The 23,312-nt window shown below is 39.2% G+C and overlaps 1 protein-coding gene and 1 pseudogene across 1 annotated transcript; both read left to right on the top strand.

Annotated features, from left to right (window-relative positions):
* Window positions 1–815: 815 nt before the first annotated feature.
* LOC113770620 lies at window positions 816–4,349 on the top strand (annotated as a pseudogene).
* Window positions 4,350–12,826: 8,477 nt separating this feature from the next.
* On the top strand, window positions 12,827–15,717 carry LOC113772095 (cytochrome P450 CYP72A219-like). The gene is made up of 5 exons (XM_027316640.1): window positions 12,827–13,100; window positions 13,232–13,449; window positions 14,440–14,684; window positions 14,761–15,142; window positions 15,244–15,717. Exons 1-5 carry the CDS (start codon window positions 12,827–12,829, stop codon window positions 15,667–15,669), a joined length of 1,545 nt encoding a protein of 514 aa, XP_027172441.1. The 3' UTR covers window positions 15,670–15,717.
* The last annotated feature ends 7,595 nt before the right edge of the window (window positions 15,718–23,312 follow it).

Here is a 23,312-nt window from a genome sequence, read left to right as displayed (position 1 = left end):
CCAAGGTTGAGCCCGAAATTCCAAGGAAACTATAACCTTATTTTATTCTACGTTGAGCCACAAGAAGTGGGAGAAAGACAAACATAACGTTACAAATGACGGCAGAAAATAGTTAAGATAAACCTAAATCTCGTAATTCCAGGACTTTTAATTTCTCAAGCCTTTTAACATTAGTTACTAGATCAAAATCTAATCGCCGAATGTCATTAAATGACTTAGGGTTTGTTTGATAATCACTTTTCAGATTTTCTCGTTTGCTTGTACACATATTAGCTTTTTTTAGTAACAAAAAGAATCTAAAATTCAATTGGCCACCAGCAAGAATGAGGATCCTGGAAACTACTACGATTTGAGTTAATATTAATGTTTGGATTGCGGTTTATTTGTCAAAATATATTTGCTTACATCATCGTTATAATTTTCAATACACCTTTTTATCTTCCTAATTACCTTTTTATTTCACATACATCGCATCATAAAAAGGTACTACAGTAAAAATATCTCTAATAATTCACAATCCAAACAAATTGCCTAAAAGAATAGAAGTCAAAGTTTGAGCTACCTCTACGAAATTTCACCAGGAAATTACAACATTACACGCACACAACACCTATATATATATATATATTTTTTAAGTGTAGATGCGATCTCTCCTGCCGTGCCACCTAGCCCACCCATTCCTCCCCGTGTACACCACGCCTCGACAACGTTGTGACAGAATTTACAAGCATTATCCACTTCATGTATACATCACATCCCTGCAGGTCACCTCATGATTGGCGTGACTTTGGAAATGGAGAAGGCATCGCCGCCAGACTTGACCAAGAGAACTCAAGATAACTAGATATCTCTACTTCTCTGGGCCTGTGGACTCTGGCCATCTAAGCGACCAGGAATAAAATGAAACTCACTGATTCAGCATGATACAATTAGTCTTTTGTTTCAATCAAGAATTTCATTTGCTCCTTCTGAATTATTTGTATTAATGGATACGTTTTGCAGCATAATCGGAGTTTTATGCTCTGTTTTTCTTACGATATGGGCATGGATAATCTTGAATTGGGTTTGGTTCAAGCCGAAAAAGCTGGAGAAGTACCTCAGACAGCAAGGTCTTGGTGGAAGCCACTACAGGCTACTCTTTGGAGACATGAAAGAAACAGCCCAGATGGTTAAACAAGCTTATTCCAAGCCAATTAATTTCACCAATGATATTGTTCCCAGAATATTGCCCTTCGTGGATAAACTCAACAGAAGCTCGGGTACGATTTGTTAATGGCCAGACAACGTTACCCTTTCTGTGCCTTTCTTTTATTATTTAAACTGAAAGGAAAGTATTCGAATATAGTCATACATGAGTATGCTGCATCTCCTATTTTGCCGATTCAATGCTAATAAATTTTTTATTGCAGAGTAACAGAACCAGATGGTCTTAACGCTTAAGTAATGTAGTCAAATTTGTTTGCTTGAACATACTTCCTCTGAAGCTGCTGTTTAGTGTTTTTGGCATCATTTTGTTGAGTTGGAGTAGTATGTTTCCTTATTGATGCCATATTTTTATCTTGTCATTGAAAGATACGAGGGAAAAAGTTGTTTTGGAAATATATGTTATGAATTTTACGCAAATCCATTAGTCCTATCGCCCTTTCAGAAATGACGCGATCCCCTATATTTTGTTATTCAGAAGACTGCATCGACCATAGTAGAATACAAATCATTACATATTTCACTGAAATTGTAAAGAATTTCATTATGGGATGAAATGATAAACCTGCAATTTGTTCATTCAACTATTGATTTGATTATAAAGTGTCTTCAGCTATTATCAGTGGCTGTACCTTGCAGGTACAAATTGTTTAACATGGATGGGACCAAGTCCTGCATTGCTTCTTATTGATCCTGAACTTGTAAAGGAGGTCTTAACCAAAAATTATGTTTATCAGAAGCCTCGTAATAATCCCCTTGGTAAGCTGCTTGCAGAAGGATTTGCAACATATGATACAGATAAATGGGCCAAGAACAGGAGAATCATAAGTCCTGCTTTCCATTTAGAGAAACTTAAGGTAATACTACTTACCTTTTGACTCATCAAGTTGCATAATTAGTTGATATTGAATTGGTTTTTGGGCAATTTTAGATTTGCTAATTCGTACTCGAGATGGCATATACTTGAGGACATCAACAATTTAGCCATGCATATGGCTTTTAATTGAGACTGAACTTTTTTCCCCTCATTATTTACATAGCATATGGTGCCAGCATTTTGCTCGAGTTGTAGTGAAATGTTGAGCAAATGGGAGAACAGTGCCTTGGCAGATGGATCATTGGAATTGGATGTGTGGCCCGATATTAGAACTTTGGCTGGCGACATGATCTCAAAGAACAGCATTTGGTAGCAACTATGAAGAAGGACGAAAGATATTTGAGCTTCAAATGCAACAATCTGAACTTTCGAGCAAGCTATACAATCAATTTATGTTCCAGGATGGAGGTAATTCCATAAACACGTTTTAAACACATTCTTTTGATGATACAAGATTCAGGATAATGTGCGCTTTTACGCTTGGATTACATGTCAAAGTCAGCCATCAGACGAAACGTTTTACTTTACCAACCAAGGGAGACATGCATAATTGATTTTGTAGGACCTAAACGTCTTAAGCAAACTATGGACTTGTTTGGAAGTTGAGTTTTTACTCGAGTTTGTTTTATACTAGTTTTTTACCAATTTTAACTACAGTAATCTAAAAAAATTTCTCAAAGTTTTTATCTACACATCCTTGAGCTATTTTGGTTCAGTCAGACAGTAAAGATCCAACTGATGCAACCAACAGTTTAGAGGAAAATCTAAAGCGGGGCATAATATTTGACAAATTGTTTTTGTCCGTACTGTTTGACATATTTTCCTTTTCATATAGATTTTTACCTACAAAAAGAAACAAAAAAATGAAGAAAATTTTCAAGGACGTGCGATCATTGATACTGGGCATCATTAACCAAAGAGTGAGAGCAATGCAAGAAGGGGAAGCTACTCATAGTGACTTGTTGGGTTTACTTCTAGAATCCAACTTCAAGGAGATCCAAGAACATGGGAATGAAAGGTTTGGGATGACTTCTGAAGAGGTCATTCAAGAGTGCAAGCTATTCTATTTTGCTGGACATGAGACAACTGCAATCTTGCTTGTGTGGACACTAATCTTGTTGAGCAAGCATTCAGACTGGCAAGCTCGTGCTAGAGATGAGGTTCTTCAGGTCTTTGGCAACAATATACCAGATTTTGAAGAGTTAAATCGGCTAAAAATTGTAAGTAGCTTCAATTTATCAAGAGGACAAGCTTTGATGACAGAATAGTTTGATATTATTCAAGAATTTCAGTTTTGTATCACAAATCTGCAGTGACTAGACTCGAATATCATGAATGTCAGCCACATTTCAGACTTGTTTTTTAGGTTCTCTTTTGGAAGAATAATTAGTTTCGTGGGTTCGGATCCAGAAGACTTCATAAAGAATATCATAGCCTAACATTCCATTCACTCAGGACATGTTTTACTTTTGCCATTACCTGAAGCACAACAATATCCGAGTTTAGTGTAATGTTTCTGCTTTCTAGTAGGCAACAGCTATTAGTTGACACTTGACATTGTCTGGATACTTATCTTACAATTTTCTTCTCTTGGAACGAAGTTCGCACTCCATTTAAGCATCGGTTTGTAATTCTTCTTTTACAGGTGACTATGATCCTTAATGAGGTTCTAAGACTATATACACCAGGAGTTATGATTTCCCGGAGGGTTAACGAAGACACTAAATTAGGGGAACTATCTCTACCTGCTGGAATGTTTGTCTTGATGCCTTCAATCTTGCTACATCATGATCCAAGTTTATGGGGTGATGATGCAAAGGAATTCAACCCAGAGAGATTTAGCGAGGGAGTTGCAAAGGCTACTAAGGGCCAGCCCTGTTTTCTGCCATTTGGTGGGGGACCTCGGATATGCATTGGGCAAAACTTTGCTCTGCTTGAAGCAAAAATGGCATTAGCTTTAATTTTACAGCGCTTTTCCTTTGAGCTTTCTCCATTGTATACGCATGCCCCATACTTGTTTCTTACCCTTCTTCAACCTCAGTATGGTGCTCAGTTGATTATGAAGAAACTGTAGTATAAACCTGTTATCTGAATCATCTGCTTCATGAACGCCAGCGAATCCAGGACTTGAACTATATATGCGTGCTATTGATTATGTGACTGAACTTCTGTAATTGCTACATGTTGCTTATCATGCTAGCCTTTTGGGTCGCTGCTTCTGTAAGGTTTAATAAACTTTTGGTGCAATTACAAGAAGATTTTGGAGTTATTGCTATTTTGCAAAGTATTAATGTTAATAGGTTAAAAAGGACAAATGTTAATGTTCTGGGATTCTTATTATGTTTATTAATGAACTGCATTAGAGGATGCAGTTGATCAAAAACAAATTTCACATTGATCTTTTTGTTTCCAAACCATTGAGAGTCAAGACTGTAACAAAAAAATTCGCCATTTTTCGCATCAAATTTCTTGGTCCTTAGATATAGTTCTACATGCGACCTTCTCATGCTCAAGTATTTAAAATTACATCCAGAGCTTATTGCAACATTTTCCCCTAAACCATCTTCAATTATCAGTTTTAGGACTTCTATACCTTGTTGACAGGTGCCGAACCTGTGCAATAATAATTACCTACTCAAGAAAAATACAGATTTTGTATATAGCGGTGAGTAGGGTCGAATCCACAGGGACTGGGGATAATTCGTTTCTTCTAGAGTCCAAAGTATGGGGGGTTTTGGATTAAATGCTAACTAAATAAATTAACTGCAGAAAATAATTGATTAAGAGAAATAATTAAGGGGAAACTCTAGCCAAGGGTACACTTCAGAAATGGTTCATGCACTGATCATTGATGCAGAAATAATTCCAACATTTAGTAATAGATTAGTTATAGTTGTCATGCACGCGATAAACAACCAACCCTTCCTTAATTTCTCGATAGCTAAGGTACGACCGTTAGCTATTTCTCTAACCCAAAAATAACCCTAGGTACGACCGTAGGATTTAATTTCTAGATTGCATTAATAATTAGAAAGGCCCAATCCTAACCAACAAACACGCTACGAGGGTTTGTTTAAGCTAGATCATATGCTCCCCTGACGTAAACCCAATTACGCCAGTTGCTACTGAGGTAGAGATAACGAACAATTACGGATTCAATTACCCCTATTTAGCAAAAATAGCCTATATGAATAATTAATTATTGTGCACTAATCAATCAAACACAAGGCCATAGCAATTAAAATCAAGAAACATATAAATACCAATAAATGAAGAAAATAATTAAAACAGATTCGATCTCACAGTAATTATCGAACCAAATCGTCAATTGTCCCATTGACTAGAAAAATAAGAATTCAGTTCTTCATTGTTGAGGAAATTCCCAACATGATACTGTCGAAAGTAAAAAAACTCAGTCCTGCGGCTATTCAGCCTCTAATTCCATCCATCCCCCGTGACTAGTCTTCTAACCTAATAAGAAGAGAAAAGAATCCAAAAGATGGGACCCTCCGAATTCCTTCTTGTTTCCTATTGATAGTAGGACTTCCTAGCCTCTGTACGTTTCTTCCTAAATAATAGACTAATCCTTTCTTTTCTCCATGGTCCCCGCACAATTGAGAGCAAAAGTCATCCCAAAGCTTCCTGCACCAACCGAGGCTTTCCTTTTTTGTTTTGTTTCCTATTACTTGTAGGACTTCAATCTCCTAATCAGCAAAGGAAATGCAATCTCTTTGTAGCACCATGTGAGCCCGGTTGTTTGAAATCTCAATTATCTCCAAAAAGTTCCTCATTTTTGTAGTTTTCTGCTCCATTCCCTGAAATTGAGTCCAATACCAAATATAAGTAAATATTAACAATTAAAACAATATTTGGCGAGGATAAAGGGGGAAATTAATAATAAAATAACCAACAATTAACACCCTATCAATTCCCTCCACACCTAAATCATGCTTGCCCTCAAGCATGGGGACGACAAATAACACCAATATTTAAAAATGGGCATTGCTCCAACTGCCGTATTGCCAAGGTACCAAGAAAAACATATATCAAGCATCACAGGTCAAGATCAAAGACAAATCACCCCAGTTAGCTTCCTAACCACCAACTCCTCCAATTTAAGGCAAACTGATCTAAGAAAAAGGAATGGTTGCTCACATTTATCAGCAAATGGTCCAACTATTAACTAAAATCTCGACATTAAGATCACAAACCGGCAAGCTGACTTATTCACATACTAACACAATCTTTACTTTACTTTTTTTTTTTTTTTTTCTTTTTTTTAATTAACAAAAGACTCAGTCTATAGCCCTTAGAGCCTTTTGACGCGAACTCCAACATTTGCCAGATGGAGGAGCCCGGTTACTCAGCTCCAATCGCTACGGGACCACGCACTCATAGCAACTACTACCTTTTGATGCGAAAATCAACACTTTAGGTGAAGATCCCTGGTTACTCAGTAGTAACCACTAGCGGAGTACAGTCAACTCTTATTTACAACCATATAGCACAATAACTAAAAATGACACAAAATAACAGCAGCCAGCCTCAAATTTCCAAATATGGAGAACTAAAATTAATAACTGGACCAATTCACATGAAGAATGCCAACAATCATTCCCTATGCCTAGAAAAGTTAACCAAAAATTGAAAAAGTTAAGCAATTATTGATATTCACCAAAGAGATGTTCCTGAACTCAACCACATCAACTTGATACATTTTTATTACTAAAACTTGGCAATAACATAATTAGAGACAACAATCCAGCATCAAAACTTGGTATTCATTTAAGGACTGACCACTAGAAAGAAAAAGAAAAGAAAATAAATGAAAGATAGGCAAAAACTAACTAAAAATAAAGGAAAAGCCCCTAGAAACTAAAAACAAAAATACTAGCACCCCAACTGATCTCCCCCCCACACCTAAATCACACATTGCCCTCAATGTGATAATGTAAAAGTAGAAGGAAGGAGAGGGGCAACGGTACTTCCCTGAAGTCATCAAAACAGGGGCAGTTCAGGTGGAAATTGAGGTCAAGGCCTGCATGGGGCATAAATGCTGCCAAATTCTGCGTATGTGATGCAGGTTGACGTCAATGTGGGTCATCCGAGTCGCTAGTCGCTCAACTCGCATCTGGAGCTGGTGCCATTCGTCAGCCCTTGGGGTAGGAGGAGGCTGCGAGTGTCTAGGTGTCCTAAACCTAGAAGCGGATCTTGGTCTTACCATGATCTCTAGATGTCACTCTAATCACAAGGGACTACAATTGCCAACAGATAATGGAAACAGGAATTTCAAAGTAATAACAATTTTTTGTTTAAAACCAACCCAATGAACAATAGGCACAATTCAATCACCCACAGGTTATACGAATACCTCAACACTAATAACAAATGCAATCAATGAGCCCCTGTGGTCCAAATGTAGTCAAATTCAGAATCAAGGCAGTCCAATCATGCAACAAGTGCTCCAAATAGCTTAGTAAAGGAAACTAAAATGCTCCTAAACAATAAGCAAATTTAAGCGCGTTATAGGCACCTCCCAATTTAACAAGCAAATTACCCACAATTAGACACAAATCACAGCAAAATAGACACAATTGGTCCCAAAATGGTAACAGCTGCCTCCAATTGGACAGTCAATTCCCCAATTCAACCTGCCGAAAGCAGCAATTGACCCAAGAAAATGGTAACTCCAGCAATAGTTCGGAGATCTAGCAGGAGCAACACTTTAAGCACAAAAGCCCAATAGTCAATGGTGCACAACAAAAATGGAATCAGAGCAAAATTAAATCAGCCATAAGAACCTCTTAGAAATCGCAACCGATGGTGCACAGAAACAGCAACTAAATGCCCAACCCAAAATCGCAACAAACGCCCAACAAAAGCAGCAAACCCCCAAAGTCAACCCCCGATAACTTCCAAATAAAATAGCTATCAGAGGGTCTAGAAAATATCAATCTCAAGGGCTAAAAGAAATCCCAAATGAATGAATTGGGATAGTAACTACGGCCATGAATCAGCAATCAATGCACTAAGTATTATAGTTGCTGGACTGAACAAATAAATGCACAACTCTGCCAACTACAATTCAGCAGAGGCCCGAATAATTTAGCAACTTAAATCAACAGTCATGGGGCATCAAGAATTCAGTAAAATAATTTAGCAGGGACCCGAAAACCAAAGTTCAACATAGAACCCAAAGCCTGTGTCCAATTCACTCTAGAGATCTATTCCAGAAATAGTACCCCAAATATAAGTAATTTACCTTAGAAAATTAGCCAATAAATTGGGAAAAACAAGTACCTCTGCTGCATGCCAGAGACACCAAGCAGATGGCCATGGGTGGTGGAGCAGTGGGGCAGCGGCGGAGCGCACGGAGTCGCTATAGTGGAGGAGCTAGGGGCTGCGAGGAGGAGCTATTGGCCGTGATCTGGTGTGAAGTGGAGAGAGAGCAGAGGGAGGTGGTGGCGGTAAGCTGGGGTGGAGCTTGCGATGGTGGTAGGAGGCTAGGTGAGAAGAGTGCGGCCGTGGTTTATGGGTGAAGTGGAGCTGGAGAGGGAGGGGTGTGTGCGGTGGAGCTCACGGAGCAGGGCGACGGCCTGGAGGCGCGGTAGAGGAGCTTGGCCGCGAGCTGGTAGCGGGTGGGAGAAGCGGAGCAGCGGCGGTTGGCGGCGGGCTGGCGCGCGATAGAGCTGCGAGGTGGTGGTCGTGCTGGGAAGCTGGGTTCGGCAGCGGCAATGGAGGAAGAAACGAAGGAAAAAGGGAAAAAAGGAAAGCAGCGGGGGCAGAAGGAAGAAAGAAAGAAAAGGAAAAAAAAGAAAGAAAGAAGAGAGAAGAAAAGAGAAAGAAAGGAGAAAAAGAAAAGAAAAAATAGTTTTTGTGGATTTTTGTTTTTTTTTCCTTTTTGAATTCAAATTTCGAAAATTGTAATTGCTAAAATACTTTATTTCCTTTTTGTTTTTTTTTTAGAAATAATAATAATAATAAATAAATAAATAATAAATTTTTTTTTCCTTAGCTTTTGGGTCATCAAACATGGCGTGGGCACGCCAAGATTGGTAAATGTCCACTGACCTTAGGAGTTACAAACACCGCATGGGCACGCCAAGGTTGCTGTCCTGACCACAGTGGAGGAAAACATTAAAATCGACCACAATCTAAATAAGAAACGACATAATTAAAGAATTTAACAACAAAAAACAATAAAATCAATATTTGGGTTGCCTCCCAAAAAGCGCCTTTCTTTAACGTCTTTGGCTAGACATTATCATGTTTGCTCAGAGAGGATAAAATCTTGTGACTCGTTTCAGTGTTTCATCCTCTATATAGTCCTGATAGCCCTCGTAAATAGAGTAATCCTTGAGCATACGAGCTACGGTCTTCCATGGACTAAGTGATGGCGCCAAATAATCAAGCAGTGATCTCAATTCTTCATCCACTCCTCCATCAAGAGCACTCAACGGTTCAAGATATTTGACCATAGCTACTCTTAACTTATTTCTGCCATGAGACTCAAAAACTTCCGGTATAACAAAATCAATCTCATTAACAGAAATCATAGAGTAAGAGTTAAGAAAATGCGGGTTAGGGAATGGAGGTGGTGTCACCACATTTGATGATTCTTCACTGGATTCTTTCACTTGAATGGGTTGCGGTTGGGGTTCCATTTCTTCCTTTTCGGCTTCTTTTTCAACTGCATCTGTAGATCTCTCATTTTGACACTCTTGCATCTCCTCATCACTAGTCAAGCAAATTGCACTCTCATTTTCTTCAAAATCAACAATGGTTTTCGAGGGCAATTCTTCAATTTGAGAAGCCAATCGATTTATTCTGGATGTCAATAGACATATTTGATCTTCCAGATTACTCATTGCATCCTTCATCATCCCATTTCTCATTTGTGTCTCCTGTTGGAATTGATATGTATTAGTAGCTATTGATTCAACTATTTCTTCAAGAGACATACCTGACATAGATGATGATTCTTGAGACTCATACTGCTGAAAATTCATTGGCCCTGTTGTATAATTATAACTGGAGTTATCCCACCATCCTTGATCATACCCGTTTGGATTAGGGTTATACCACGTTTGAGACCAGGGTGAAAAATCTCCATAATTATTGAGTGGGACACTCAGATTATCTTGATATTCGGGGCACATACCGGTTGAATGATCCCTGGCATAACAAATTTTACAGGTTGCAGCAGCCATTCTTTCTCTAATAGAGTTTAGTGCCTCTGAATATGCAAACTTAGCAAAAAAACAGCCTCATTGCCTTCCCTGGAAACAAAATCCAGTCTATCACCAAAATACGGAGTGTTAGAAGCCATAAACTATATAAAAAAAAAGAGAAAAATAAATAAATAAAAATAAAAACAAGATGAACTCAAAAAGAAACAAATTAATCTGGCACCAGTCCCCGGCAACGGCGCCAAAAATTGACAGGTGCCGAACCTGTGCAATAATAAATACCTACTCGAGAAAAATACAGATTTTGTATATAGCGGTGAGTAGGGTCGAATCCACAGGGACTGGGGATAATTCGTTTCTTCTAGAGTCCAAAGTATGGGGGGTTTTGGATTAAATGCTAACTAAATAAATTAACTGCAGAAAATAATTGATTAAGAGAAATAATTAAGGGAAAACTCTAGCCAAGGGTACACTTCAGAAATGGTTCATGCACTGATCATTGATGCAGAAATAATTCCAACATTTAGTAATAGATTAGTTATAGTTGTCATGCACGCGATAAACAACCAACCCTTCCTTAATTTCTCGATAGCTAAGGTACGACCGTTAGCTATTTCTCTAACCCAAAAATAACCCTAGGTACGACCGTAGGATTTAATTCCTAGATTGCATTAATAATTAGAAAGGCCCAATCCTAACCAACAAACACGCTACGAGGGTTTGTTTAAACTAGATCATATGCTCCCCTGACATAAACCCAATTACGCCAGTTGCTACTGAGGTAGAGATAACGAATAATTACGGATTCAATTACCCCTATTTAGCAAAAATAACCTATATGAATAATTAATTATTGCGCACTAATCAATCATACACAAGGCCATAGCAATTAAAATCAAGAAACATATAAATACCAATAAATGAAGAAAATAATTAAAACAGATTCGATCTCACAGTAATTGTCGAACCAAATCGTCAATTGTCCCCTTGACTAGAAAATAAGAATTCAGTTCTTCATTGTTGAGGAAATTCCCAACATGATACTGTCGAAAGTAAAAAACTCAGTCCTGCGGCTATTCAGCCTCTAATTCCATCTATCCCCCGTGACTAGTCTTCTAACCTAATAAGAAGAGAAAAGAATCCAAAAGATGGGACCCTCCGAATTCCTTCTTGTTTCCTATTGATAGTAGGACTTCCTAGCCTCTGTACGTTTCTTCCTAAATAATAGACTAATGCCTTTCTTTTCTCCGTGGTCCCCGCACAATTGAGAGCAAAAATCCTCCCAAAGCTTCCTGCACCAATCGAGGCTTTCCTTCTTGTTTTGTTTCCTATTACTTGTAGGACTCCAATCTCCTAATCAGCAAAGGAAATGCAATCTCTTTGTAGCACCATGTGAGCCCGGTTGTTTGAAATCTCAATTATCTCCAAAAAGTCCCTCATTTTTGTAGTTTTCTGCTCCATTCCCTGAAATTGAGTCCAATACCAAATATAAGTAAATATTAATAATTAAAACAATATTTGGTAAGGATAAAGGGGGAAATTAACAATAAAATAACCAACAATTAACACCCTATCACTTGTGGTATCAATTTGCAGCACTTTGTTTAGCTAATTTGCAAACCCTTGAATTTCCCTTGCTATTTTTAAATGAAAAAGACTTGATACTCCTAATCTGCATCTATTACATTAGGGTACTAAAATCTTTTCATTTGACTGTAGCCACAAAATGTTTTTTTTAAAAAAAAAATAGATTTCAGCAAAAACATAATGGACTCTAGTGCTACAATTACTTTTTTGTTCAACAGTGCTACAATTAATTGTTTATGGTTCAGATCACTAATTAATAATAGCTGAGGGGTGCAAATTGTTATTACAAATTAGCACATTAATAATAGCCATGGATGACTGTTCAAAGAGTAGCTATTCTAACAATAGGCATTTATATGTAGAGTTAGCCGGTTATAGTCTTCTACTTCATCCTTTTTTTTTTACGGTAATTCAAAAGTCAAATTCTCAAGTTCTATTTATTGAACTGACACTTTTTCTAGAAGGCAGATAGAAAAAGACTTCTGATGATGATTTGCGAGGCTTGCAGGATAATCGAGCTTTGTTGATTTGTTCTCCTTTATCGTCACCTCTGTTAGGGGGGCCTCAAGAGTGCTAATTTTTTTTTTTAAAAAAAAAGTATAGTTACTAGGAAAGCGTTTAAATACAGAAGATATAATAATTGTATTATGTGTGTTCATATAGTAAATTAAGTGTAATTTAAGTGAACGAGTAGAAAAATCATTTTACCATAAACAAGAATATTAAAGGCTCAAATGTCCTTTATAGGTGAGTGTTGAAGTCTCAGAGCATCTCCATTTTAGCAGATGCCGTAAACATAGAACATACCATCAAGCTACTTTGTCTTTGCTGATTTTACAAATGGATATGCATAGATTTCAGAATTATGAGTCCCAAAGTTGAGGTTCTCCCTCCTTAATAACTAACCGCTTCGCAAGTTCCCCCTGCCAGCAGAAAGTTTGACTGAAGGAGTGGAAGCGCATCAGAGAAAATGGACTTTTTCTATAGCTTGATTGGAGTTTCGTCAGTTATAGTCCTTCTCATCGGGGCATGGAGATTCTTGAATTGGGCTTGGATCACACCAAAGAAGATGGAGAAAAGCCTCAGGCGGCAAGGTCTACAGGGAAACTCTTACAGGTTCTTGTTTGGAGACACCAGAGACATAGGAAGGATGCTTGAGGAGGCTAAGTCCAAACCAATTTCTTTAACAGATGATATCTTTCCCAGAATCGTGCCCTTCATCAATGAAACAATGCAACATAAAGGTTTGTTCTCCAAATTTGCCTGAAGACTATTTGGTTTGCTGTGTTTTTCAGCAATCATGCATTTCATATATGGTTGACCCAATCTTTTTATTTTAGAGTGGATAAGTTGCTTATCAAAAATTATTTTGTAGGTAAAAATAGCTTTTTTTGGCTTGGACCAAGGCCGGCAATGGTTATCTTGGATCCTGAACAAGTGAAGGAGGTCTTCACAAAAAATTTTACTTATCAGAAGCCTCGGGCAAATCCAATCAGTAAACTTCTAGCACTAGGACTTGCTAGCCTGGATACAGAAAAATGGGCCAAACACAGAAGATTATTGAATCCTGCTTTTCATGTAGAGAAATTGAAGGTTGTTTCTAGCTTTTTCTCCTGAAATTTGGTGCTGTTTCAATATCTTACATGCTTTTGGCCGTTTCTTGTTATTTATCAGACATGGAACTGGCTAGTGTTTGGTATTGCATCATATAAATGTAGTTATGGTTCCAATCTAGTCCAGATAAAGAACCAAATGCAGCCTTTCCAATTTTAAAATTTCACTGAATAATATTTCCATTCTTACTTTTTGATTAATGAAGAATGTGGAGGCCAATTGTGGATTTGTCCACCTCGGCACCGTCTTGGGGAGCAGGGGAGCCTGGACTCCCTGGTGGTGCTTGGAGGGGGCCCAATGGGTACCAGGACTTCAACCTTAAGACCCTTGTAACACAAGGACCAGGGTTCGAATTCCTGGGGAGGCCCCCTCCAAGCACCACCAGGGAGTCCATGCTCCCCTGCTCCCCAAGACGGTGCCGAGGTGGACACAAAAAGGCGCTCCCCCAGGAGTCCTGGTACCCATTGGCCCTGGACTCCCTGGTGGTTTGCTTGGAGGGGGCCTCCCAGATTCGAACCCTGGTCCTTGTGGTACAAGGGTTCTTAAGGTTGAATTTTGTGGAGGCCAATTGTGGATTGTCCACCTCGGCACCGGTCTTGGGGAGCAGGGGAGCCTGGACTCCCTGGTGGTGCTTGGAGGGGGGCCTCCCCATGATTCGAACCCTGGTCTTGTGTACAAGGGTCTTATAGGTTGAAGTCCTGGTCCCATTGAGTTACCTTTTTTGGTGGAGGCCAATTGTGGATTTGTCCATTGCTCGGCACCGGTCTTGGAGAGCAGGGAGGCCTGGACTCCCTGGTGGTGCTTGGAGGGGGCCTCCCCAGGATTCGAACCCTGGTCCTTGTGTACAAGGGTCTTAAGGTTGAAGTCCTGGTACCCAAGACGGTGCCGAGGTGGACAAATCCACAATTGGCCTCCACAAAGAACATAAAAGCTGGAAGACTTACGCTTTTGATTCTCCTTCACATCTAGTACATGGTGCCAGCATTTTATCTGAGTTGTAATGAGATGTTAAGCAAATGGGAGAACCTTGCCCCAGCAGAAGGATCTTTTGAATTAGATGTGTGGCCTTATGTTCAAACATTTACTAGTGATGTAATTTCAAGAACAGCTTTTGGTAGCAACTATGAAAAAGGGCGAAGGATTTTTGAACTCCAAAGAGAACAGGCTTTGTATTTTGAGCATGTTATGCAATCCATATACCTTCCAGGGTGGAGGTACGTTACTGTCTTTCAATTTCTAGTTTGTAATTGTATCATTTAGCTTATTTGGTTATTGCTATTTTGCATTCAGTTTTGTGCCAACAAAAAGGAACAAAAGAATGCAGAAGATTTTCAAGGAAGTAAACTCATTAGTTATGGGCATTATCAACGAAAGGCTGAAGGAAATTCAAACAGGTGAAGCTACAAGTGATGACTTGTTGGGTATTTTATTGGAATCCAATTTGAATGAGATCCGACAACATGGAAATAAGAACGGCATGAGCCTTGAAGAAGTCATCGAGGAGTGCAAGCTATTCTATTTGGCTGGACAAGAGACAACCTCAGGATTGCTCGCCTGGACATTAATTTTATTGAGTCAACATTTTGATTGGCAGGCTCGTGCCAGGGATGAGGTTCTACAGGTTTTTGACAACAATGAACCTGATATTAGTAAATTAAATCACCTCAAAATTGTAAGTATAACTTGCAAAATTATGTTCCCATCTTAGCACTTTTTTGATAGTTGATCCAATCTCCACTAATCATTCTTCTGTTTACGTTTATTTTTCTAAAGGTTACCATGATCCTTAACGAGGTTCTAAGGCTATATCCACCGGCAGCAAATCTTTTTCGAATGATTCCCGAAGAAACTAAATTAGGCGAACTATCACTGCCCGAAGGAATGTTCATCTTTGTGGCCCCAATCTTGCTGCAGCAGGACAAAGACTTGTGGGGTGATGATGCGAAGGAATTTAATCCAGAAAGATTCAGTGAGGGAGTTTCAAAGGCTACAAAAGGCAATCTCTCGTTCTTTCCATTTGGTTGGGGACCTCGAACTTGCATTGGGCAAAATTTTGCTATGCTGGAAGCAAAGATGGCGCTGGCTTTGATCTTACGGCGCTTTTCTTGGGAGCTTTCGCCGAGTTATGCACATGCTCCTCAAGTTGTGCTCACTCTTCAACCCCAGTATGGGGCTCAGTTGATCTTGAAGAAACCGTAAAACAAGAAATCTTGTTATCAATGGCCGTTTATGGGCTCTTTGTTTAATTTGCTGCGAAGTTATGAAGTTTGATATATTTCTCTTACATCTAAAATGAAGTTGTTTAAGGGCTCTTTGTTTAATTTGCCTTCAACGTTGTAGGCTTGCAATTCGTTCCACGGTTTAACAATGTAGGAAATGGAAAATGTCGCGGAATAGAACACAAGAAGAATACGAACAAGTGGGGAGCAATTTTAGGCCGAAGAGAAGTAGGCCGGCAGGAAGAATTAGTCAAATAAAAGGAGAATGACTTTTAAGACCAAAACTTTTAGAATATTGTGGTTTGACCTTTTGCATAATGCAACTCTGAGGAAATGTGTAAAAAATATGATTACCTATTTATATATATATATATATATATATATATATATGAATATATTGTTATTATCGTTTAAAATGTTATAATGATTGTTGAAATATCAATTTAAGAGAACAGAATAACGGGAGAATAAAAGACAAAACAGTTAACGTAGTGTTTTAAATCTTCATTTGATTTTTTTTGGCTAGCACTACTATGTAGTTACTCGACATAAATGTGCTATAATGTGGGTCCAAAATATTTTCTCATTCTTCTTTTTTCTGCTAGAAACAACCAAGAATGAATTTCAATGCCGATTCTGACTTCTTTTTCATAACAATCGATATCATAAATTTGCCTATGATTCAACTGGCAATTGCTGCACCGTAACCTAGATGGAACTGTGTGATAGGTTGCAATTTTATCATTTATTTTATTATTAATTTCCCCTATTACTTGACCTGATGTGAATTAATTATTAGATTCTACTCACTTTTCGTAATTTACATTTATTTCAGGGAGTAGAACAAAAATATCACAATCAAGGCCAATTTGACAATTATCAAGAAAGAGTTCAAGTAGCAGGCATCTAGGGACATTTTTGGAATATCAAACCACAACCCTTCTTGGTAATTGGCCCGAAGACAACATTAAAAGGAGGAGGCCGAAGTCTTCTTGGGGCTATCGAGTCTTCTTCCTCTCCGGAGAGAGAGCCGCCGCACACGAAAGAAAGAATTGAGGGCAGGAAACTAGTACTAGCTTTGCTTCTTAGTTTTTCATCTTTTAGTGCAGCTTTGGATTTTTCCTTTTTGGCTTCTCGTTAGTAGCTTTCTTCTCCTCGTATGTTAGGAGAAACAATAAAAAAGGACTCAAGCACTTCCTGTAGCTTTTCTTTTGGTCAGTATTCCATCGAATTGAGTTCATCCATTTACCAATTGATGGCTGCGATTTTCTCTCTAACTTCCTGTGGGCTTTGTTCATCAAACATGAACTAATCTCCCCACTCTAGCCAAGGGACAACGGATGCTTTGAGTCACCTAAAATTGTGAGATCGATTTAATTTTATCTTTTTCTTTTATTTATTGGTATTCGCATATTCCTTGGTTCCAGTGCTTATGATTATTTGATTAATTGATTGTCTTGGATCCGGATAATTAATTGATTTGGTAATCTATTGTCAATTAGGGTGTTAAATCCGTAATTGTTTAATTGCTCTAAAATAGTGACAACTGGCATGATTAGATTTGTGTCAGGGGAATACGCGGGCTAATCTAAAATAACCCTGGTAGTGTGTTGTTTGGTTAGAATAGGGCTCCTCTAATACGTAAGGCAATTGGGGAATTAAATTCTACGGGCGTACCTAGGATTATTTCTCAATTAGAGCAGTGATTAACAGGCGTACCTTGATCACCGACACAGTAAGGAGGAGTTGACTGTCATCGCTTGTTTGGTAGTTATAACCTATTTATTGATAAATAATTGGAATTGGCTTTGCATCGATGATCAATTAGGTGAACCATTGCTGAAGTTATTCCTTGGCTAGATCCTTAATTATCACTCATTTGATTTTAGTATTTTGTTATTTAATTTTTAGTAGTTTCTTAGATTTTAGTTGAATTTCTTTGATTGTCACCTTCTGCATAAAAACACCCCCTTTGTTACTGTGAACTTGAAAAGAAACAGTTACTCCCAGTCCCTGTGGATTCGACCCTACTTACCACTATCTACAGAAATTACCTTTAGTTTGAGCAGGTTTTATTATTGCACAGGCTTCGACACCCTTTCAATTTTTGGCGCCGTTGCCGAGGACTGGTGCCAGATTAATTTGTTTCTTTTTGAGTTTATCTTGTTTTCATTTTTTTTAATTTATTTTTCTCTTATTTTTTTTGTTTTTATTTTTTTATGGCTGCTAACATTCCATATTTTGATGATAGACTGGACTTTGTTCCTGAATGGGGTTATGAGACTCATGTTTTTCCTAATGATCAATGGGCTGTTGCAAATTGTGGAACTTATTTTGATTCAGGTTATTCAACTGACACATGCCCCGCATTTCAAGATAATCTAAGCGCTCCAATTGATACTTTTGGAGATTTTTCACCCCAATATCAAACGCAGTATGACCCTTATTCAAACGGGTATGATCAAGGATGGTGAGATAATTCCAATTTTGATTATGCGACCGGGCCAATGGATTTTCAACAGCAAGAGTCTCAACAACCATCGTCCATGTCAGGTATGTCTCTTCAGGAATTGAGTGAATTATTTATTAATACATACCGATTCCAACAGGAGACACAAATGAGGAATGAGATGATGAATGATGCAATGAGTTATCTGGCAGATCAACTGTGTCTATTGACATCTAGAATGAATCGATTGGCTTCTCAAATGGAAGAATTGCCCTCGGAAACCATTGTTGATCTAGAAGAAAATGAGAGTGCAATTTGCTTGACTAGTGATGAGGAGATGCAAGAGTGTCAAAATGAGAAATCTACAGATGCAGTTGAAAAAGAAGCCAAAAAGGAAGAAATGGAACCCCAACCACAACCCATTCAAGTGAAATAATCCAATGAACAATCTCCAAATGCGGTGACATCTCCTCCACTCCTTCATCAATATTCTCCTGACTCTTACTCTTCAATTCCTGTTAACGAAATTGACTTTATTATACCAGACAATTTTGGATTTCATGACAGGAATAAATTAAGAGTGGCGATGGCAAGATATCTTGAACCAATAACTGCAAGTGAGGGAGGAGTGAATGGAGAATGCAAATTATCATCGACTCGTTTGGCGCCATTCACTAGTCCATGGAAGCCCGTAACTCGTATGCTCAAGGATTATTCTATTTACGAGGGTTATCAGGACTATATAGAGGATGAAGCAGTAAGACGAGCCACAAGATTTTATCCTCCATGAGCAAAACATGATAATGTCTAGCCAAAGACATTAAAGAAAGGCGCTCCTTGGGAGGCAACCCAATTGTTCCTTTTAATTGTTTGTTCATTTTCGTGTGGTAGTTTAGATGTGCTCTCCTTGAATTCGACTGATTTTGGGTTTCAGTTTTCGTTTTTGCTGATTTATAGGTGCCCTTCAGTCATGACGCGCCCGCGTGGTGACGTGCATGAAGCTCACGATCAGAAACTTCTGGGAGCTCTCTTGCCCTCATGACGCGCCCGCGTGGTGATGTGCAGGAAGCTCACGACCAGAAACTTCTGGGAGCTCTCTTGCTCTCTTGACGTGCCCGCATCACGTTCGCGGGAAAGGTAAGTATTCAAAGAAACTCAAGAACGATTATTGATTTCCTGTTAATCACTACTTTTGAATTTCAAAAATAAATTTTGCCAATAATAAAAAAAAAAGAGATGATATATGAAAAAAATTTTCCACCAAAAAAAAAAAAAAAAAAAGAGAGGTGGGGTCTTTCCCTAAAAAAAAAAAAATCAAAAATGAAAAAGCCAAAAAAAAAAAAAAAAAAGATTTTTTTCCCCTTTTCACGTAGCTCATTTTTCCTTAAAAAAAAAAAAAAAAACTTTTCTTTTTCCTTCTTTTTCTTTTCTTTCTTTTTCTTTTTCTTTCTTTCTCTTTTCTTTCTTCTTCCCGCTGCCCCTGTTCGCCCCTTCTTTCTTTTCTTCCACCTACGCACGCCGCTTTCTCCATCGCCACCACCTCGCGCGACCAGCGTCGCGCCGCAAGTCACTCTCACCCTCGCAAACGACCACCGCGCGACCATCGAAAGGCAGCCCAGCTCGCCGCTGCCACCCGAAGCTCGCGACGCAGCAGCCCACGGCTGAGCCCACATCTCCCCTGTCCTCCGCAGCTCCTCAGTCCGCCGCCAACCTCGGCCTCCAGCAGCGCCGTAGCCGGCTCACCGCTGCTCGCCCCGCTCCCCTGTCGAGCGACTCAAGCAGCCACTGCAGCGAGCCCAAGCCGACGCCGCCTTCTTCTTCCTCCCACTTCGCACGCCGCTCCACTGACCGTCATCGCCGCTCGCGCTCGCATCTTACTACGCCGCCCACGCCCTCTGTCCCTTGCCGCACGAAATTCCCACCTCTGCTCGCCGCCAGCAGCACGCCACCACGACTCACGCCGCATCCACTCCAGCTTGTCCGCCGACCACCAGACCCACTCCACAGCTCCTACCAGCGCTGACTGCCCGCCGCACCCAATCATGCGACTCCAGCAGCAGCTCCGCCATCCGCGGTTAGTCGCCGCAGCTCAGCAGCCTGAGCTCTCCACCCGCGACTCTACCTCTCTAGCGGGCCTCTCACCACCAGGCCGCCGCCGCGCCAGCCACTACCACTCCAGTTCTTTGTTTGGCGGCCAGTAGAGGTCTTTCAACCTCGATCTCAAAAATTTTTGGTGTTGATTGGTATCGTTTAGCGGCTGTGTTGTTTTACGCCGGATTTGTTCATTCTCTGTTGTTGCCTACCTAATTGAGAGTGCGGAGATGGTGTCTATGTTACTACTGTCTATATTCTGACTTGCTATTTCGGGTCGGCCAAATTCTTGGGAATATTTATTGCATTTTTTTTTGTGGATTTGAGTTCAATTGTTTTGGGTTGTTGGGTGTTTGACAGTTGCCCTGCTCTTAGCCTCTTTGATTAGCACATTCGTTGAAATTGATTGTGCTCTAGCACAGTGCCGAGGGGCATTTGTTCAAACTTTTGGGGGGAATTGTTGAAGTTCTCGGGTGGGCTGGAATGTTAACAATTGTCTGTGATATTTTGGGAAGAATCTCGGCCAGTGTTGTGCTTGTTGAAATTTTGGTTGATTTAATTCGGCAACTGCATTCCTTGTTGGCATTGTAAAGTTTTTATTCGGGTTTTTGAGGAGATTCTGGATGTTGGTTTATATTGAGCTGTTTGGAGGAGCAGTGTCTGTGATTTTGGTCTGATCATTTGTAGCAATTGTTTGACTCATTGTGCGGACTTATTTGTTTCCATGGGTTTGTTTTTGACTTCGGTGGCTGGGTTCCACCTACGGTTCTCTACTTGCTCTATTCATGGAATTCTAGTCGCCCTGTTGCTCTTCTTTAGAGGTTTTAGATTTTTCTTGTTGATAGATTACCTTGGGGTTATTGCTTACTACTGATCTGCTTTGCTAATCTCATTGATTTTGAATTGCGATTTGCACCAATGGTAAGGGTGCGAGTACTTGTTAACTCTATTTGGTTAGAGATCTGATTGACTGCCAAGGGCTTGTGACTGCGCTGCTATTACTAAAGTCCTGAACTGATATTGCTGGATTTAGCACATTATTGGAGACTTTGTTGAGATTTTGGGTGGACAGAGTTTTGCATTTGCTGGTTGAATTGATGTCTCACCACATCGGTTCCCCTCCGCCGTTCCCGCCAACCCCTTAGTCACTCGAGAGGGAAGTTTCGTTGTCCTTTTCACTTTAATTGCTTTATTTCCTCCATTGAGGACAATGTAGGATCTAGGTGTGGGGGGGCAGCTGTGCTAGTTTCTTTTTCTAGTTTTTAGTTTTCAGATATTTCTCTTTTATTTTTAGTTTGTTATTTGTCTAGTTTTCGCTTACTTTTTGTCATTTATCTGTCTAGCTCTGCCAAGTTTGATGTTGGATTGTTGCCTCTATTTCTGCTTTTGCCAAGTTTTAATAATAAAAGGGTACCAAGTTAATGTGGTTAAATCCAAAAACATCTCTTTGGTGAATATCAATGATTGTTTTACTCTTATAATTTTTGGTTAACTTTCCTAGGCATAGGGAATGATTATTGGCATTTTCATGTGAATTGGTCCGGTTATTAACTTTAGTTCTCCATGTTTGAAAATGAGGCTAGCTGATGCAAGTTTTCTTTTGGTTCTTGTGTTATATTGAGTTTTTGTGATTTTTAGCTATGAATAAACTTGACTGTACTCCGCTATTAGTTACTACTGAGTAACCGGGGATCTGCACCTAAAAGTGTTGATTCTCGCGTCAAAAGGTAGTAGTTCTTATGAGTACGTGGTCACGTGGCGATAGAAGCTGAGTAACCGGACTCCTTCATCTGGCCAATGTTGGAGTTCGCGTCAAAAGGCTCTAATGGCTAGCGACTAAGTCTTGTTACTATTGAAAAAAAGAGAATAAAAAAAAAGAGAGAGAAAAGTAGAAAAATGTAAAAAAAAAAAGAAAAAAAAGAAAGTTGCGTTAGTGTATAATAAAAGTCAGCTTGCCTATTTATGGATTTAATGTTGAGATTATGGTTAATAGTTGGACCATTTGCTGATAAATGTTATGCGTCATTCCTTCTTCTTAGATTAGTTAACATGAAATTAGAGGATCTTGTGGTTTAGAAGCTAACCGGAGTGATGTTTCTTGGATCTTGATCATGATGCTTGATATATATTTTTCTTGATATCTTGGCAATATGGTAGATAGAGCAACAGTCGTTATCAAATTTCGGTATCTGTTTACTGTTCCCATGCTGAGGGCAAGCATGATTCAGGTGTGGGGGGAATTGATAGAGTATAATTTGTTAGTATTTTTATTATTAATTTTCCCTTCTATCCCTGACAAATATTGTGTTAATTGCTGATATTTACTCATATTTGGTATTTGGAATCAATTTCAGGAATGAAGCAGAAAACTACCAAAAAGGAGGGACTTTGTGAAAAATATGGAGACTTCTAAAGACTTCAATCCTTGGGCCCTTGAATTGGTGGGGGACCACAAGCTAGTGAAAGGCATTTGGTCATTTGGGCTTCAAAGAAAGCAACGTAGAGAGACTTGGAACAAGGAGTACTTGGAAGGCTTTGTCCACATGTGTGGGGACCACCTAGATAGCTTTTAGTCATCTTTCTTTTGTTGCTTTAAAAGGGGACAACGTAGAGAAGCAAAAGATATCTAGGGCTTTAGTTTAGTTTTTTAGCTTAGTTCTAGTTTTCTTTCTTTGGACTGGCCTCTGACACACGCCAGGTATTCGACAATATTCCCCAACGGGGAGATTTTCTCATGAGGCGTGATTAAACTTTGCTAGTCAAGGGGACAACTGAAGATTTGGTTCAACAATTTCTGTGAGATCTAATTTATCTTAATTGCTTCCTCCATTTATTGGTATTCATATGTTTCCTGCTTTTAACCGTTATAACTCGTGTGAATGATTGAATAGATGCGCAATATTTAATTATTCATATAGGCTATTTTGCTAAATAGGGATAACTGAATCCGTAATTGTTCGTTACCTCTATCCCAGTAGCAGCTGGCGTAATTGGGTTTATGTCAGGGAAACATACGATCTAATTTAAACAAACCCTCGTAGCGTGTTTGTTAATTAGGATTGGGCCTTTCTAATTATTAATGC

This window comes from Coffea eugenioides, chromosome 5 (assembly GCF_003713205.1).
Source record: "Coffea eugenioides isolate CCC68of chromosome 5, Ceug_1.0, whole genome shotgun sequence".
Lineage (NCBI taxonomy): Eukaryota > Viridiplantae > Streptophyta > Magnoliopsida > Gentianales > Rubiaceae > Coffea > Coffea eugenioides.
This window is presented reverse-complemented; position numbering and strand designations above follow the sequence as displayed.